Source organism: Neophocaena asiaeorientalis, unplaced genomic scaffold, assembly GCF_003031525.2.
Source record: "Neophocaena asiaeorientalis asiaeorientalis breed wild unplaced genomic scaffold, Neophocaena_asiaeorientalis_V1.1 scaffold280, whole genome shotgun sequence".
In the NCBI taxonomy this organism is placed as follows: Eukaryota; Metazoa; Chordata; class Mammalia; order Artiodactyla; family Phocoenidae; genus Neophocaena; species Neophocaena asiaeorientalis.
This window is the reverse complement of record NW_020185321.1, coordinates 7,227,913-7,244,741: the sequence shown is the minus strand read 5'-3', so window position 1 is coordinate 7,244,741 and position 16,829 is coordinate 7,227,913. Positions and strand designations below refer to the sequence as shown.

Here is a 16,829-nt window from a genome sequence, read left to right as displayed (position 1 = left end):
GGTGGGTGTTGGACAGTGGTTGTCCTGCTGTCCGCTGGGTGGGAGGGGGTCGGGGCAGCCCTGCCCAGACCTGGGCCTGACTCCCTGTCCTCCGGCCGCGCCGCAGGGAGCTGGAGTTGTCACCTCTGTCTTCGGCATCTGAAAGAGAAGGCCTCTGCCTACATCACCCTCACCTAGGCCTGGCTCTGGCTCACCTGGACCTCTGGGGTGATGCTTGCCTACCTGCCTCTTGGAGCTCCTCCAGTCTCTCCCCATCCTTAATGCCCCACAGTGGAAGGGGCCGGGGGTGGGGGGAGCCTGAGAGGGGGCTGGGTCACCCCTCCCCTCTGTGCAAGTGGAATGTTTGCCCTGTGGGTTGGTGGGCCCAGCAGGGTCCTCTCCCTTCCTCCCTCCTGCCTCACCCCTTCGCAAATGGGCACCAGGGGCTTCTGCTCCCCTCAAAGCCATACCCCGCCTCTGGGCGGGCACGAGGGGTGGTGGATGCCAGCTGGGGGCACGGACAAAGCCTTTTTCTAAAGAAAAAGTCAAAAAGTTAAAAAAAAAAAGAAATTAATATATAACAAAGAGTCCTATAAGGTCTGGCTGGGTGGAGGGGGCACTGCTGAGCGCATCTACTGGGCACCAGTCTACGCGTTTCCTGCCTGGCGGCTCCTCCCCCCAAGTCCCTGGAGTTGCAGCTCTCCCACCTCCCCACCCAAGGTGGGCACCATTCCCCCCTGTGCCCAGGGCAGGTGGGTGTGGTGTCCACCCCCGCCCTCTCTTGGTGCCCACTGTGGATACTGCATGATGTGAACCACGGTTTTGAACTCCGTTCCTGCTCCCTCCCCGAGAGCCCCGCCCCGAGCCCACTCCGTGCCCGCCTTGGCAAGGCGGGCCCCTGCCCAGCGCCTGCTGGAATGAGAAGCACAGACTCTGCAACGGACTAGATTTTCCTCCTCCCCCCCGCCCCGATTCCCTACCGGCCAGGCCGGGCTGCCCCCTGCCACCCTCGCTGGCCATTTTCGGGTCGCGAGGGGGCGTGGTTGTTTCTTGTGGTTGTGTGTGTTTGTTGTTCGGGTTTAAAAAAAAAAGGGAAATTGAGACTGCAAGTGGGGGAGGTGGTGGGTTTGGGGGGGTCTCCCCCAATCCAGGCGTGTCCCCCCTTGTAAACGAGTCTCCTTTATTGCCTGCCTCTGCTGTGAATTAACTTGTTCCGTGTATTAAACTGGGCCTGACCCCTCTGCCCACGTCGTCTGCCTCGTTCTCCAGGCTGGTTTGGGGCATCACCAAGAAGGGGAGATGGGGCCTCACTGGGGGAGAAGCAACCGAGGTTAACAGCTGGAGCTGGCCCTACGTCCATCTCCCTCCAGCTCCCCTCTGCACCCCGCCTTTCTCTGGCTTTGTCCCAGCTCCTCCCTGCCTCGCTGGAAAGGAGAAGGGGGGGGTGGGGTGGAGGGGGCTCCCACCCAGCCAGCTGTGGTTGCCCTGGCAACGGACTGCTGCAGCTGCAACGGGGAAGCAGTAAGGAGGGAGGCGGGAAGCTGGGGACTGGGGGAAGGGAAGGGAAGGGATGGAAAGATGAAGACTGGGGGCTGGCCCCTCCCCTCGGGGCCGTTGGTAGGGATCAGGGGTGCCTCACCCTACACCCAGACATCACCTGGAGCTCCCTATCCCGATGTGGGGCAAAGAACAGAGGGGAATGGGCGATGGGATATAGATCCAGGGACATTAGGAGGAAGACAGATTTGGGTGAGGTGAGGTGAGGAGTGAGAACCAGGACACAAGAACAGTCAGGAGAGAGACAGATAGGAGTCACACATTTATAGAGAATGAGAAAAAGAGCAGGAGAGGGAAGACGTAGACCTGGAGAGAGATGTAGATGAAGAGGGCCAGAGGAATTATGGTGGAAGAGGACAGAAGAGATGATTTAGTGGGAGAGAGGCAATAATAGTAATAAAAACCAGCAGACACATGGGGAGAGACAGAGGAGGAAGTACAGGGATCTGGAGAGAGAAGCAGAAGAGATTCCATGTGGGGAGGCAGGGAACCAGGGCACGTAAAATAGGAGAGCGGAAGAGAGACTAAGAGCGGGGAGGCACATTTGGGGAGAGAGATGAAGTTAGGACCCAGCACAGGCGAAGTCCTAGGACAATGCCACAGAGATGAGATTTCAGGGGAGAGGACACAAAGAATTTAGGGAGACAATAGAAAAATCTGGAGAGAGCCAAGGGCAGGAAGGGATTCAGAGCCTGGGTGAGGGGAGAGCCAGAGGCGGGGTGGGAGGCAGAGGAGACTGGGGGAGGGTCGAGGAGGGCGCCCGGGCCCGCCAGAGGGGGACAGGCAGAGGAAGTGGAAAACTGGGGCAAGATGGGGAAGGGACGAGCAGGGCACAGTTCAGGCGAGAGCGCAGGCTGGCGTGTGCGAGTTGTGGGGTGTTGGAAGTTGGTGTGTGTCACAGGCGCCAGGAGAGGATGTGAGAACAGCTTGTTCCGCCGTTTCCATGCTGGAGGGGGGAGGGCAGCATGGGTTGAGGATGGGGCCTCAGGGAGGGCGGAGACGGGGAGAGTGTCTGGAACACTCTAGAATTTTTAGGAGATGTGGAAATAGCTGGTCCACCTCCTCTGGAAAAAGGATATATAACCGTTTTGGAAAAAGATTTGTTGTGTGTGTGGGGGGCGGGTGTGTGTGTGCGCGGGAGAGTCTAGGTTACAGAAGCATCAGGTTTGAGCACGGAAACAGTAAACTCCATCACAGGTAAATGTCTAGGTGGGCCAGAAAGCCCCAGCTGTGGGGCCAGCCCCGTCAAGAGAAGGGGCTGCTTCTCAGATCCAGGTGGAGCTGGACCTAGACTTCCCACCAGAAGCCAGACCTTGGGATTCTCACATGAAATTTCGAGGTCTGGAAAATAAGTTTGACCCTGATCCCCGGGTCAAACTGCGAAAGTGTTTCGCCAGGGCAGCTGCAGATCTGGGCCCAGGAGTTTAAGACCGCTCCCAGCTAGGAGAGCCCCTAGGCCCGGGGCTGAGGTCCCCGGCTGTGTCGGTATCTTTCCAAGACACCTCCACCTCTCCCCGAGCCCCCGGGGCCTGGAAGCAGGGGCTGCTCTTCACTCCAAACCACCGACTAGCTGACTGGCAGAGGGAGGCCTACTCCCACCCAGGGCGGGTGTGGTGCCAATGAGCTAGCACCCGGCAGGGTGTGGCCTGGGGCGACAGCCCCGCTCAAGGAGGCAGGGGCCCCTCAGTCCCGAGTCTTGCTGCGGAGGACAGAGTTACCAAGCTCGAAATCCAGCTTTCTTTCTGTACCATCTCCAGATTTTAAAAAGCTGACCATTAATTTTAAAACCAACACAACTCCATGGGCCGGGTCTGGCTTTTAGGCCTCCAGTATATGAATTCTGAGGTAAAACCTTCCTCTTTTTAACTTAAGAATTTCTTACATTCGGGGGAACTCCCCGGCGGTGCAGTGGTTAGGACTCCGTGCTCTCACTAAATTTCTTACATTCTGAGTGTTGGATTTCTGTCATTTGGGTTTCAAGAAAAAGAGAATGGTGCTCCCTGGTTCTTAGGGGTGTGTGCGTACATCGGGGGGAGGGGGGTGACGGCGTTTGGGACAAGGGGGACAGGAGGAGGGGGCTGACGCTGGATCACACCCGCTTCTCAGGGAGTCCAGGCAGCTGCTCAGCTAGCGAACACACAAGCCACTTCTATGAAACATTTATTTCCTTTAAAACCTCCAGAAACATGCCAGAAAATCTCAAGACGGGGATGGGGCTGGGGGGTGGGGGGAGATAATAAAGAATAAAAAAATCCAAATGAAACAAATCAACATTTAAAAAAAAAAAAACCCTGCTGCTATCTTCAGCCATCAGATAGAACACCAAACTCAAATTAAATGTGCTTTGCAGAGATCCTTTAGAAATAACAGACAACAAAACCCCAAATCATAATTTACACTTGTCGATGTACATGATTAGGTCCCCAAAATGATTCAAATGATCTGAAGATGTGAGGAGACAACTTAAAAAAACAAAAACGGGTGGGGGAGGGGTGAGCCCCAGGTTAGGGTCTGAGGAAAGGGTGGGGTGGTAAGTGGTCCTGGAGAACCCTCCCCAAAAGGGACCCGGGAAGAGGGGCAGAGACATCACAGTAGCTGGCCAGGGCTGAGGACCCGGCAGGCGCCCCTCGCAAACCACAGGTGAGGGAGAGGAGATGGCAGACCTGAGGGCCTTTCTCGTGCGACTGCAGTGCTGCCGAGGGGCCAGAGGTTGATGGCAGGGAGGCACGACGAGGGTCCTTTTCTCTTGCTCCTTCAGCGTCTGTGTCCTGTGTGGTCGGTCCCCAGAGCCTCCTTCCCTGAGGTTTCCGGCCCCAGAGAGGAGGCGGCGGGGTCTCCGGACGGGACTGGACCGCCCGGTGCTGGCCCCCCGCTGGAGCGTGCTGCTCTCAGCTGGGCCCCCCGGCCTGTCTGCCCACCCTGCTTTCGTCCCCAGCCCACGGGGGACGCGCCTCGATCCTCAGCTTGAGGTTGGGGGAATCCACAGACTGTGGCCGTACAGACTTGTTCTGGCGCAACTCCACATGAAAAAATAAATATATATATATATTTTTGTTTGTTTGTTTGTTTTTAAAGGAAAAAAAGAAACTGTTTCCTGGGTGAACAGCGTAGTACCACACCGGCCTGGCTGCCTGGCCAGCTGCCCCTTATTGCCTCGAGAGAACCAGCGTCTTGTGGGGTTAGCACAGCAAGGCGCTCCCCGGGGGGCACAGTGACGGTGTCCGACGTTGCTGCTGCTACTGCGGCGCCTACGAGATGGGCCGAGGGGCTTTGCAAAGGGAAACAAAAGCGGAGAGGAGAGGGAGGCTGCCTCCCTCCGGCCCGGACCTGACGGCTCCGTGGAGCCCCTCCTGGTGCCCGGGAGGGGCCGGGGCTGACGGAGCTGGAGAGGAGGAGGGGTGGGCTGTGCCGGCTCCGCCGCTGGGCCTGGCCGGGTCAGCAGCTCGCAGGCGGAGGGGCCCAGGTGCCGTGGCCTCTGGCAGTCAAGGGACTGGTAGACAAAGGCTGGAGAAATGGTCCCGAGCGTGCAAATACCTTCCCCCTCATAGAAGTTAACTCTGGATGCTGGGGTTTCCTCGCTCCACCCTGGGACCTCCCAAGACAATAAATGAAACTCTAAGAAAGTGCTCCTGGTTGCTTTTTGGAGGATAGGGTAGGGAGGGGGCAATGTCCATGCTTTCTGGAGCCAGTGCACACCAGGGACCAAGAGCCCTGGCCCACTTCCACACCGGCCCGCACCTCTCCGGGCGTGAGGGGAGAGCGGGATGGTTTCCCGCTGTGATTTCTCAGGCAGGGGTCTTGGCCCCGTAAGCCCAGACGCTGCTGTACGTGGTGAAGAAACCCGGTTCGGGGATTCCTGGAGCTGTGGGGTTTGGAGACTCACTCCTGCCCTCCACCCCCTTCCTACAGCTTCCAGTGGCTTGGTCCTAGGAAGAGGCTGGATGTGGATGGCAGGATGGGACCCTGGGGGCAGTGTGGGCGTGGCCCAGCCCCCAGGAACCTCAGATGGCGGCTCAGAGGGAGACCACGTCGCCCTCTGGGGCTCGAGGGCCAGGAGTGGACCCCAGCTCACAGCCCCGTGAGGCCTCCCTCAGGTCCCACTGCCACCCCGAGTGTCCGTGTCCACGGGAGGGCGGTGGGGCCCTGGCTGCATAGCTCGGTCACACCTGCAACCAGAAGCCGGGCTGAAGGAGAGGACAGCGGGAGCCCCCGGTCTGCCCAGGCGGAGGGGGGCAGGTGGCAGCCTCTCCACCTCAGAGTTCCTTCTTTTCCCTGCAGAAGATCTCGGCGAACTTGCGGAGCTGCTCGCTGGCGGCCTGGGACTCCTCCTGCAGCCGCTGGTTGTTCTGCCTCAGGCTGGCCACCTCCGACTGCAGCACCGCCTTGTCTTGCTTCTCCTGCGGGGGCGGGGGCTGGCATCAGCGGGCGCACCTTGAATGGCTCCCCGGGGCCTGCGAGCCCCGCTAGGCCGTGGTTTAGAGCCAGGCTGCCAGGGTTCAAATCCCGGCTCTGCTTCTCAACAGCTGAGCCACCTCGGGCAAGTTTCGGCCCCAGTTTCCTCCGCTCTAAAAGGGGCAGTTGAGAGGTCTCCCTGAGGTCACATATGTTGAGCTCTTAGAACACAGCCTGACGTGCAGTAACTGACAAACATCACTGTAATTAGGGGCACCTCATTCCACACTCACAGCCACCCAAGGGCTGGGGCCTGTTGTTACCCCCATTTTCCTGGAAGAGGAGACCAGACCTCACACAGCAAGTAGGGGGCTGGGATGTGGACGCAGGGCTGCCCTTCCAGGACGGTGTAAGATGCTCAGGCAGTGACTTGTGCAAGGTCACACAGCATTAAGTGGTCGGGTGGGATGTGAACCTGGGCCCCTATGACCCCTGTGCTTGAGACTCCCATGTTCGACTCGGCCACCTTTTGGCTTTTTACCCAAACACATATAAAACGACAAGTGAAAGTCTCTTCCACTCTGATTTCCCCTCACTCTTCCACACCCTGGAGATAAGTACAAGGAACAATCTGGAATGTCGCCTTCTAGATATCCCTCTGACCCACAGCTCTTCAACGTTTTTTAAGTGTGATGATGCTCTAGGAAACCCTTGCAACTTGCTTCATTTCCTGCTTGAGTTACGGGACTTCTTTTGTACGTTAGTAAATACATAGGTTTCTGTGACTACTTTAACCAGCTGCAGACCGCCCCGCGGCACGGGTGTCCTGTCATTTATGTAACCATTCTCCTGTCGACGGACAGCTGCACTGGCTCCAATTTTTTATCGCCAGTGGTGCAGCAGCGAACATCCTTGCTCATGGGTCTCTTCGTGCCCGTGCTCGAAATTCTGTTGGACAAGTTCCCACAGTGAAACTGCTGGGTCGACAAGGTACGCAATTACAGTTTTGACAAATATTGTCCGACTGCCCTCCAAGACGGCTGGGCCAATTTACTCCCCTGCCAAGAGGGTATGAGGGTTTCTCTGTGTGCTTTACCAGCGTTCCCTACTGTCACTTTTTACTCTTCACTCATGACTACATTCAAAGCTGGGTGGCCTCCCCTAGAATAGATGGGGTGTGGGTGGGGACGGGTACCTCAGCCTCGCTGTCCCCCGCCACCCTCCGGGGGGGCCTGGAAGTGCAATGGGGAGGTGCGTGCCACGTGAAGCGGCCGCTTGGCAGCCTTACCTTCTGAAGGTCCGTGTGCAGCTGTTTCAGCATCACTTCCAGTTGGTACACCTTGCCTGTCAGATCCAGGGGTGGCTCCTCACTGGAAGGACAGGGGGCAGGGTCAGGCTCTTGGCCCACGGCTGGGAGGAGCCCGGGATACAGGCTCCCTTTTGTCCCTGAGGCTCTGGGGAGTCCTTTTCTTGCTGGAGTCCCAAGGGATGCCTGGAGGAGAAGGCCACGCTCCACCTGGCAAGGGCACGTCTGTGGATGTGGATGTGGGTCGTGGGAGCACCAGGCCTGCTGTGTGTGCATTCCTCCAGAGGATGGACCATGCGTGTGCTTTTGGGAGAAACTCCCCCCACGTATGACCACCTAAGGTGGCACAGTACAAAGAACACCCCCCCACGCCCATCCACTGAGCCCCCGGCAGGCCCGAGCATCGCTCCGGCACATGGGGCATGTAAGTGGGCAAACGGACGGGAGAGCCTGACTGATGGACAGGACCAGTAACGATACAGACAATAACAGCCCCCCGCTACTGAGAGCCCACCCTGTACTGTGTGAGGTTTCACCTAACAGGGCAGACGGTGGTTTCCCCACTGGACAGAGGGGAAATCCAGGCTCAGGTGGGGGCTCTGCACACAGGACCCCAGCCTGTGGCTCCCCCTCTGTGCAGATTCCCCAGGGCTGGACCCGCCTGGCCCCTGCAGAGGAGGGCAGGCAGCCGAGAAGGCTCCACTGGGAGCTGTGGGAACGCACACACCCGGTAGGGATGCCGGGGTCGGGGAGGCGCGTGGGCTGCAGCAGACGAGAGGGAGACGGTTTTTTTTGTCTCTGCCCAAGTAGGGGAGAGGACTCGGCCCTCCCGCCTCTCCCAACCTTTCCTCTCTGCTGGTGCTGCATCTTGGGGAGCCGCAGCCACAAGTGGAGACAGGAGGCAGGTGGAGGGAGGTCATCAGTTCAGGGCGAAAGGCGTCCGGGAGCGTGCCCAGAGGTCCCGCCATTTCCACACCCACCCTGCTCCTACCCCTGCCGCGGTGCCCCATCTGTGCCCACCCAGCTCTGCTATTAGAGTGGGGCCAATCTTTGGTGGAGGTTGAGTTCTAAAGCCACTGCGTGCAGCAAAAAACAAGGAGAGTCAAAACCACCCTCGAAAATCGCTTCAGCTGCCCATAAAGTGCAGTGCACGACTGCTGTATACGGAGCCCTGCACGGTGAGGTGTGCAGGTGAGTGCGAGATGCACTACTGAAACCCACGGACGTGCAAACATGCCATTGCCATCCTCGCTGCCGCTTTGTAGTTCTATTTTCTGCCAAGCTGGCGCGGATGAATCTGCTGCACTACATGTGAGATGCCCGCCTCCCCGTCCTCCTTCCTCCCCCGGAAGCCTCGTGAGGGCAGGGCTTGCGCCTCCATCACCGCTGTGTCCCCAGACAGCCCAGCACGGGGCCTGCCGGGGAAGAGTGAGAGGTAAATGTCAGGGGAACACACGCGTAATTTAGGAACCTGCAGAGGAGGAGACCTGGGAGCAGACAGACTGGAGGCTGAAGGCCGGGAGCGGGCAGACAGAGGGGGCAGACGAGAGGCCCGGGGGCGGCGGGGGACACTGGGGGGGCACTACTTAGCGATTTTGCAAGTTGGCAGTGAAACAATCCTGAGTGCTGATCACAGGGCTGACCCCGACTTGGTCCCTGCTGGGCCCCCGCACGTGGGTTAGTCCAAAGTCTGTCAGGTGAGAGGGGCGGTTGCTCCTGCAGCTACTGCCAAGGGGGTGGTGGGGTGACCTGCCCGGCGGCCTCTCACCCAGCGCGGGGGAAGGAACCTCACCTCATGGTAGGGGTAGTCCTGGGGGTCGGGGGCCCCCTCTCCAGGCTCAGGTGGCTGTGGACAGGACTGTGCGCTGGCGGGATGTCCGGGCTCAGAGCTGGGTCGTTGAGAGAGAAGAGCGAGACGGCTCTTTGCACTGCCGGGCAGATGGGGGCGGTGGTCGGCAGGGCTCCCGGCTCCTCCTCACCCCACCCCCTCCCCCAGTGACCAAGCCCTCCCTGGAAACTCCAGGACACTGCCAATCACACCCCGGTGAGATCACACAGGCACGTAGGATGGATTCTTGCCGAAATACCAAACCAAATCAGGACACAAACAACAATAACCCGTCCTGATTCTGAGCAAGCCTCCAGACCCGATGACCAGCTTATACAAAATACAAGGGACAGAGAAAGAAATTAAGTTGCGGTGTGGGGAAGTGACCACCCATATTGGGCAGAAGTGACCTGGTATCGTCAGTGAATAAATGGTAGGGGGAAAAGTGGCCAGAAGTGGATGGGGTTGACGCCGGGTGATGAGGATGTGGGGTTTCATCATCCTAGTTCTGAGAATGTAAAGCTTCAAAAGCAAAAAGGAAAGCGAAACAGTATCAGGTATACGGAAGAGAGAAAAAAATCTCAGGGGGCTGCCTGTTAAAGCAAAGATTCCCGGGTCCCACCCCAGACACGTGACTGGCTCTGGGGGAGGGGCCCGAGCACCTGCATTCTCCGATGGGACCATTAGGTGATCCTTCTATAATGGCAAGAACTGGTGACAGTCCTGATGCATGGCTGAGTGAGCCCTAGGACAGCCAGACGATGGCATGTGCAGGGAGTGGACAACCAGAGGCGGGGGCCGCGTGTCACCCCGTGGGGAGAGGGCACCGCTACCTGGCAAAGGCGGGCTCCTTTACATCTCTGTGCTCTTTATATCTCTGTGCTCAAAGAACAGCACAGTGAAAACCCAAATACCCTTCCCCAAGACCCACCCACTGTTAACGGTTTGCCACACTTACTTTCTGCGTGTGTGTGTGTGTGTGTGTGTGTATTTTATTCCCTAACCATTTGAGAGTAAACTGCCGACATCCTGGTACTTCATCTCTGTGTACTTCACCACCCATCTCCAAAATGTAAAGACATGCTCCTATGTAATCATGAAACGACATTGTACTCAGGAAATTTAACATTTATATGGTATTACTGTCTAATAGATAGTCATCTTGAAATTTCTCCAATTCTCTAAATAACATCCTTTATAGCTGTGGTTTTCTGTCTTGGATACAATATTTCTTCTCTTCGAAAATACTTTTCTATAAACAGTTTCAAACAGGCCCCAAAGCAGAGAAAAGAGCATCACGGGTCCTCATGAACCCATCGCCAGTTTCAACACTTTTCAACATACTCTGGTTCCCTCCCCCCCTGCACTCTCTTTGGTTTTTTTATCCCCCTGATCACTCTTCTCCTTTACGTTTTCAAAACAGCTTATTGTGGTTTAACCAACATACAACCAACTGCGCACGCTGAAAAGTGTACAATCTGGCCCGGTGACGGTGGCAGCCGAGCTTCAGTCGCCTCACCTGTAAATGGGATCCTAATACATCCCTCAGACTGAAGCGCAGAAGAGATGATGTTTGTAAAGTGCTAACGTGCCGGCTGAGGAGATGCTCCGTAATGTCACTGTGGCTGCAGAGTTACCTCCTTCAGGAAGTGCCCCCCACCCCCGAGCTCATCAGGCCTCTGGACAGCAGCACTGGGCCACTGCCTGGCAGCCACTCCCCAGTGGTTCTGGAGTGTGAAGCTGGGGTATCCCTGAGGCCGGGCCCTGTATTCTCCGTTGCTCTCCCTCCTACCACGCCCTCCCCACCCCAGAGGCCTGACTGCCTTCATCCCGTGGCTTGGGGAGAGGCTGCAGGACAGGATGGAAGCAATGAATGGAAGCAAAGAGGGAGGAGCTTCCTCCAGGGCCACCTGTCAGATGCGGGCTGGCTCACACGTGGAAATAAGAAGGATGCGTATCGTATAGGTCTGGTTTAACAGATCCTGCTCTGTGCCAGACCCATGCTGGGCACCCAGTGGTGACTGAGACAGCCCCGGGTCTTGCCATCATTAGAAAGCAAGGGCACAGGCAGAGGGGTCAGGGCTATAGGAGCCCAGAGGAGGTGCCTGATCCAGACTAAGGGATATCAGGGAAGGCTTCCTGGAGGAGGCACAGCAAAGCTGTGGCCTAAAAGATGAAAAATGAGCCAGAAGAATATGTTCTTGTCTGTCAGGGTTTCACAGATGAGGGAACTGAGGCTTAGAAAGGTAAAGCCGCTTGCCCAAAGTCGCACGGGAGAGAAGTGGCAGAGACTACCAGCTGTCCCTCATGGTTTTTCCTTCCCCTTCTCGGTAACAACACATCACCAATTTCAGCCTTGCACGTGGCCTCACACCCCAGCTTGCCCTGGCCCTGGAACAAGGTGTGGCCGTGACACTCTGACCAATGGGAAGCAAGTGTAGGAGGAGTATCAGGCTTTGGGAAACGTCCTCAAAGGGAGGGGATGTCTCCCCTGCTGGTCAGAGCTGGACATCATGGCCAGAGCTCTAGTGGCCTGACTGTGAGGGTGAGGCACCCCAGGAATGGCGGAGCAGGCGCAGAAGGGGCTTGAGCTGTAATGCGTTTGTGGAAGTGCCATACCAGTCCCGGACTGCCCACCCCAGGAATTTTTGCTGCACAGAATCTTGTTTGTTTAAGTCATTGTTAATTTGGATTTTCTGCCATTTGCAGCCAAAGTATGTCTAAGTACAATTTGGATTACGACAATTCTGCACCCTGTAATAATAACAGAAAGTACTGTCTGCTGAGAGCGCGTTCTGTGCCCGACACGTTTCACACACAGACTCGTCCCCGCGGCTCCAGGCAGTGGGTGCAGTCTCATCCCCGTTTTGTAGACAAGGTAACTGGGGGAATCAGACAGATGAAGACATTTGCCCAGGACTGCACAGTGACCAAGGGACAGGGCAGGATGTGAACCCTGCTCCCCCTCATTCTGGAACCCGAGTGTGTCCCCCTTCAAAGCCCCAAGACCCTCCGTGGATCCTTCCAGCAGAGAGAAGGGAGTAGGGATCTGGCGGGCCTGGGTGGAAGGTGCCTACCTTCGTACGCCTTGGCTGCGTTCACGAGGCTGGACCACTCAAGGCCAGCAGCCGTGTCGGGCAGCGGCATCATCCCTGGGTCCAGGCGCCGCAGGGGCCGGTCCCGCCCATCGGCCAGTGAGAGCTCGGAGGCTGAGATGGTGGCTGGGTGGGGACAGCGGAGAGGGGAGATGGGTGAGTGACAACGCGTGAGAAACAAAGAAATGAACACATTATGTTACACTTCATATACAATTATGTAACATTATGTAACTGTTATACCTGTTAATGTATAATTAAACCAGTACATTATATTTATTAGATGATAAATGCCAGGGAAAACACCCAGCAGGGTAAGGGGGTAGGAGCGTTGGATGTTTACGTAGGTACGATTTTAGGGTGCTGGGGGAGGCCTCGCTGAGAAGATGGCCTTTGCACAAAGCTCTGAAGGAAGGGAGGGGGGCGGGGCGGGGGCACCTGGGGGGAGAGCATTCTGGGCAGAGGAAAAAGCCCTGAGGCAGGAACATGCCTCGAGGTTTCAGAAACATTGAGGGGGCCCGCGTGGCTGGGACAGAAGGAGACGCAGAGAGCAGTGGGAGGTGAAGTCACAGGTGACAGTGCTGGACTGTGTGAGGCCCTGTGGGCCATGATGAGAACTTTCTCTCTTCGCCTGGGTGACATGGAGCCACAGGTGGGCCCTGAGCAGGGAGGGGTGTGACCTGTCACAGGTGTCCAGAGGGTCCCTCTGGCTTCGTGTGGGGGACAGACGGTAGGCGGGGGGAGCGGGGAGCAGGGAGGCAGAGGGGAGGCCCCTGCGATGGTCCAGGGAGTGAGATGAGGGCGGACAGGACCAGGTGGGGCTGCAGGGACAAGTGGACGGATCCTGGGTCTATTTTATAGGTGGAGTCAATAGTATTTCCTGAGAGTAGATGTGGGCGTGAGGCAGAGAAGGGTCCAGGATGACTTCAAGATCTTGCAGCTGGCACCGAGACGGGGAAGGCTGGGGGTGGGATCGAAAGTTAGTTTCTGGGGGCGTATGAGATGCCTCAGACACCCGTGGGGCGCTGGCCACGTGAGTTTTGGAGTGGAGGAGCGAGTGCCAGGCTGCAGATACAATGTGGGGCGCTTCAGCGTATGGATGATGTTTAGACGTGGCAGGGTCACCGTGGGGAGACCTGGTCGGTTCAGGTATGCCACGTTGGGCAGAGAAAGAGTCTCAGGGTGCTGGAAGTGACAGATGGCACAAGCACCGCAGCAACAGCTGCATTTGCTGCAGAGACAGAGCGAGTCCCCCGCGCCGGGCTTAGGCCCCCGGCCTCAGCTCACCGAGGCCTCACAGCCCCTAAAGGGAAGGGGAGAGAGGAGGACAGCGAAGCACAGAGGTCAGGAGGTGATTCAGGCAGGAAGAGCCATGTCCCCAAGGAGCGTGTCCTCTCTGCGGGCACCATGCTGGGTGTTACAGGGATCATCTCACAGTCCCACCTCCAATTAGCCGGGAGGGAGGTGCTGCTATGACCCTGTGAGGCAGAGGGGGCAGCCTACACTCCAAGTGGGAAGCTCCCTTGCATGCAGACTCACGCTCGCCAGTGGTGGCACTTGGGTGTGACGCGTGGGGTCTGACACTGACCCTGCTCTAAGCCCAACCCCACACGGCTCTGGTGTTCAGAGGGGCCCTGTTAATATCCTATTTTAACGCTGCTCTCCAGTCCAGAGGCACAAACCTGACTGATGACAGATTAGAACACTCGCTCCTGGTGACGGCACACTAACAGAAAAATACGTGAACAGCTACTGTTTTTTCTTTCAGCGATTACTGCATATCAGGCATTGAGCTTAGTGTTTTCCATGAAGAACTTGTTGGATTCTCAGATTAACCCAGTGAAGTGGGCACTGTTTTTGCCCCCGTTTTTACAGGCACAGAGAGGTTACCACTGTAACTTCAGGACCTGGGCTACAAACTTGGGCCATCCAGCTCTCAGGACGTGCGGTGCTAGTAAGTGTTGCCCAGTGAATGAAAGCTCAGGGGAATGAATGAGGGCAGGAAGGATGCCGAGCCCTTGACCTCCACGCTCTCCATCTCCAGCCTCCTAGCATCTCACTACCGAGCGGGTGAGGGTTGCGGGAGCAGCTGCCACAGCCAAGCAAGCTATCAGCGGGCGCTGCTGTGAGAGGCTCCTTGGCATGGAGAGCCCTTCATCCGTGAAGCCCAGGCCTTGGCTGATGGCATCTCTTCAGCCCCGACGTGGCTTGGGAAGGGCTCTCGAGCAGGCACGGAGAGGTGGACAGGCCCAGGGCCCCCGGCCACACTGAGGCCAGATGGGACTCTCTGTGGTTCAGGGGGACAGGGGAGTCAGACGGGCAAAGAGAGGTATATGTGTGTGCTTCATGAGACAGAGGGCCCTGGGCTGTGGTCCCCGTAGGGACCCAGACAACCTGGACCCGGCTCTTAGGGAGCCCCCAGTCCAACAGGGGAGACAGACTCATTCCCACACAGTGACAGCCCGGAGTGAGTGGGGCTGTGATGGGAAAACATAAGGCAGAGTGAGCAGGATGGGATGGGAGCAAGCCAGGGGGCTGTGGGTGGGCAGAGGAGGCGTCTGACTCAGCCTGGCAGCCTGGCTGGGGAAGGAGGATTTCCTGGAGGCAGCAGCATCTATTTTTTTTTTTTTTGATGTGGGCCATTTTTTAAAAAATTAATTAATTAATTTATTTTTGGCTGTGTTGGGTCTTTGTTGCTGCATGTGGGCGTTCTCTAGTTGCGGTTGAGTGGGGCTGTGATGGGAAAACATAAGGCAGAGTGAGCAGGATGGGATGGGAGCAAGCCAGGGGGCTGTGGGGGCCCAGAGGAGGCGTCTGACTCAGCCTGGCAGCCTGGCTGGGGAAGGTGGATTTCCTGGAGGCAGCAGCATCTATTTTTTTTTTTTTTGATGTGGGCCATTTTTTAAAAAATTAATTAATTAATTTATTTTTGGCTGTGTTGGGTCTTTGTTGCTGCATGTGGGCGTTCTCTAGTTGCGGCGAGCGGGGGCTACTGTTCGTTGTGCACGGGCTTCTCACTGCGGTGGCTTCTCGTTGTGGAGCACAGGCTCTAGGCACACGGGCTTCAGGAGTTATGGCACGCAGGCTCAGTAGTTGTGGCTCACGGGCTCTAGAGTGCAGACTCAGTAGTTGTGATGCACAGGCTTAGTTGCTCCGTGACACGTGGGATCTTCCTGGACCAGGGGTTGAACCCGTGTCCCCTGCACTGGCAGGTGGATTCTTAATCACTGCGCTACCAGGGAAGTCTCTGATGCAGACCATTTTTAAAGTCTTTGTTGAATTTGTCACAGTATTGCCTCTGTTTTATTTTATTTTATTTTTTTGGCCCAAAGGCATGTGGGATCTTAGCTCCCCGACCAGGGATCGAACCCGCACCCCTTGCACTAGAAGGCGAAGTCTTAACATGGGATCTTAGCTCCCCGACCAGGGATGGAACCCGCACCCCTTGCACTAGAAGGCGAAGTCTTAACCACTGGACTGCCAGGAACGTCCTGGCAGTGGCATCTTAGGTGAGACTGAAAGGATGAAGCAGAGCTACTCAGGGGCATTCTGTCTGCCCTGTGTGGGTCTGTGATCTTTGTGCACATCACCCCTGCCCTGGCCCCTCTTGCCTTCTCCTCATGGTGTGTCAAATGCCTACTATGTGCTGGGCCCTGCCTGCAGCACGGACAGGGCAGTATAGGCAAGATGCAAATGAAGGAGACACAGAGTGAAGCTGCAAGAGGAACTGCCAAGAAGCTCAGCCCCACAAGGGCAGGGCTGCTCTGACGCGCTCCCGCTGTGTGCCTCGTGCCTAGAGCAGAGCCCGGCCCAGAGCAGGTGCTCAAGAAACATCCGTGGAACGAAGGCAACGGAGGGGCAGGCCGGGTGCTCTGGAGTTTAAGACGGGAGGGATGACGCAGGCTGGAGCTTAAGGGAGGCCTCCAGAGCAATAACTGAGCAAAGCCCTGAAGGAGAAGCAGGAGTTAGTTATCGAGAACAGGGTTAGGGGAAGAGCGTGGCCAACAGAGGGACCAGCCACGTGGAATGCCCTGAGGCGAGAGAGTGGGGGACAGAAGGATCTAAGGGAGGGTACTGTGAAGTGGAGGGACTGAGGTGGGGCTCCCCCCATGGGGCAAAACACCAGGCAAGGAGCATGGACCCAGATACTAGGTTAATGGGGAGCCATGGAAGAATTTTAAGGGGGGAGATAGAGCCCCTCAAAAAAGTCCCAGAGCCTCCTCCAACCCATCCCCTGCAATGTACAAAAGGGTTCCATCTAGATGCTACAGGGCCACAGGTCCTCAGCTGAAACCCTTGGGGTGGACACATCTCTGAAGTCAAGATTCGTTGGGATTTGATAAAGTATGATGCGCTATACATACATACACACCCAGAAAGGGCGGCAGTACCCCTATTCAACACACTAGCGCTCCTCAACGAAGCAACTGATCGTTCACACCAAGTGGGGTGAAGGAGGACCATAAACAGCCTCACATCCACTCAGGTCGAGCACTGCTGCCCAGTGAGCTTGGCCCAAACTTCTGCTTGGCCTTTCAGTTTCAGAGCCTTTGGGGCTGTGGATAAGGGATTACAGGGTGGGCTGAAGGTACGGCCAACCCCAGCCAGCGCACAGCTTTTTGATGGAGGCCGTGTGCACAGCGCCCCCTTCAGTAATTATTTGCTGATGCTG

The 16,829-nt window shown here is 56.9% G+C and overlaps 2 protein-coding genes across 7 annotated transcripts in view; one reads left to right on the top strand and one right to left on the bottom strand.

Annotated features, from left to right (window-relative positions):
- DPF1 (double PHD fingers 1) overlaps positions 1–177 on the top strand; it is a 7,692-nt gene extending 7,515 nt beyond the window's left edge. The window contains exon 11 of the mRNA XM_024734131.1: positions 107–177. Within this exon, the coding sequence (XP_024589899.1) occupies positions 107–177 (71 nt within the window). The remainder of the gene's footprint in view (positions 1–106) is intronic.
- A 3,506-nt stretch (positions 178–3,683) lies between these two features.
- Positions 3,684–16,829, bottom strand: part of SIPA1L3 (signal induced proliferation associated 1 like 3) — a 234,371-nt gene continuing 221,225 nt past the window's right edge. For 4 of the 6 annotated variants that reach the window (XM_024733745.1, XM_024733747.1, XM_024733748.1 and 1 more), the window contains 4 exons: positions 12,140–12,283; positions 9,027–9,162; positions 7,217–7,298; positions 3,684–5,933 (listed from right to left, as the gene is read on the bottom strand). In XM_024733745.1, coding sequence (XP_024589513.1) covers positions 5,790–5,933; positions 7,217–7,298; positions 9,027–9,162; positions 12,140–12,283 — 506 coding nt within the window. In that variant the 3' untranslated portion in view covers positions 3,684–5,789. The other 2 variants (XM_024733749.1, XM_024733750.1) reach the window with 2 other exon arrangements.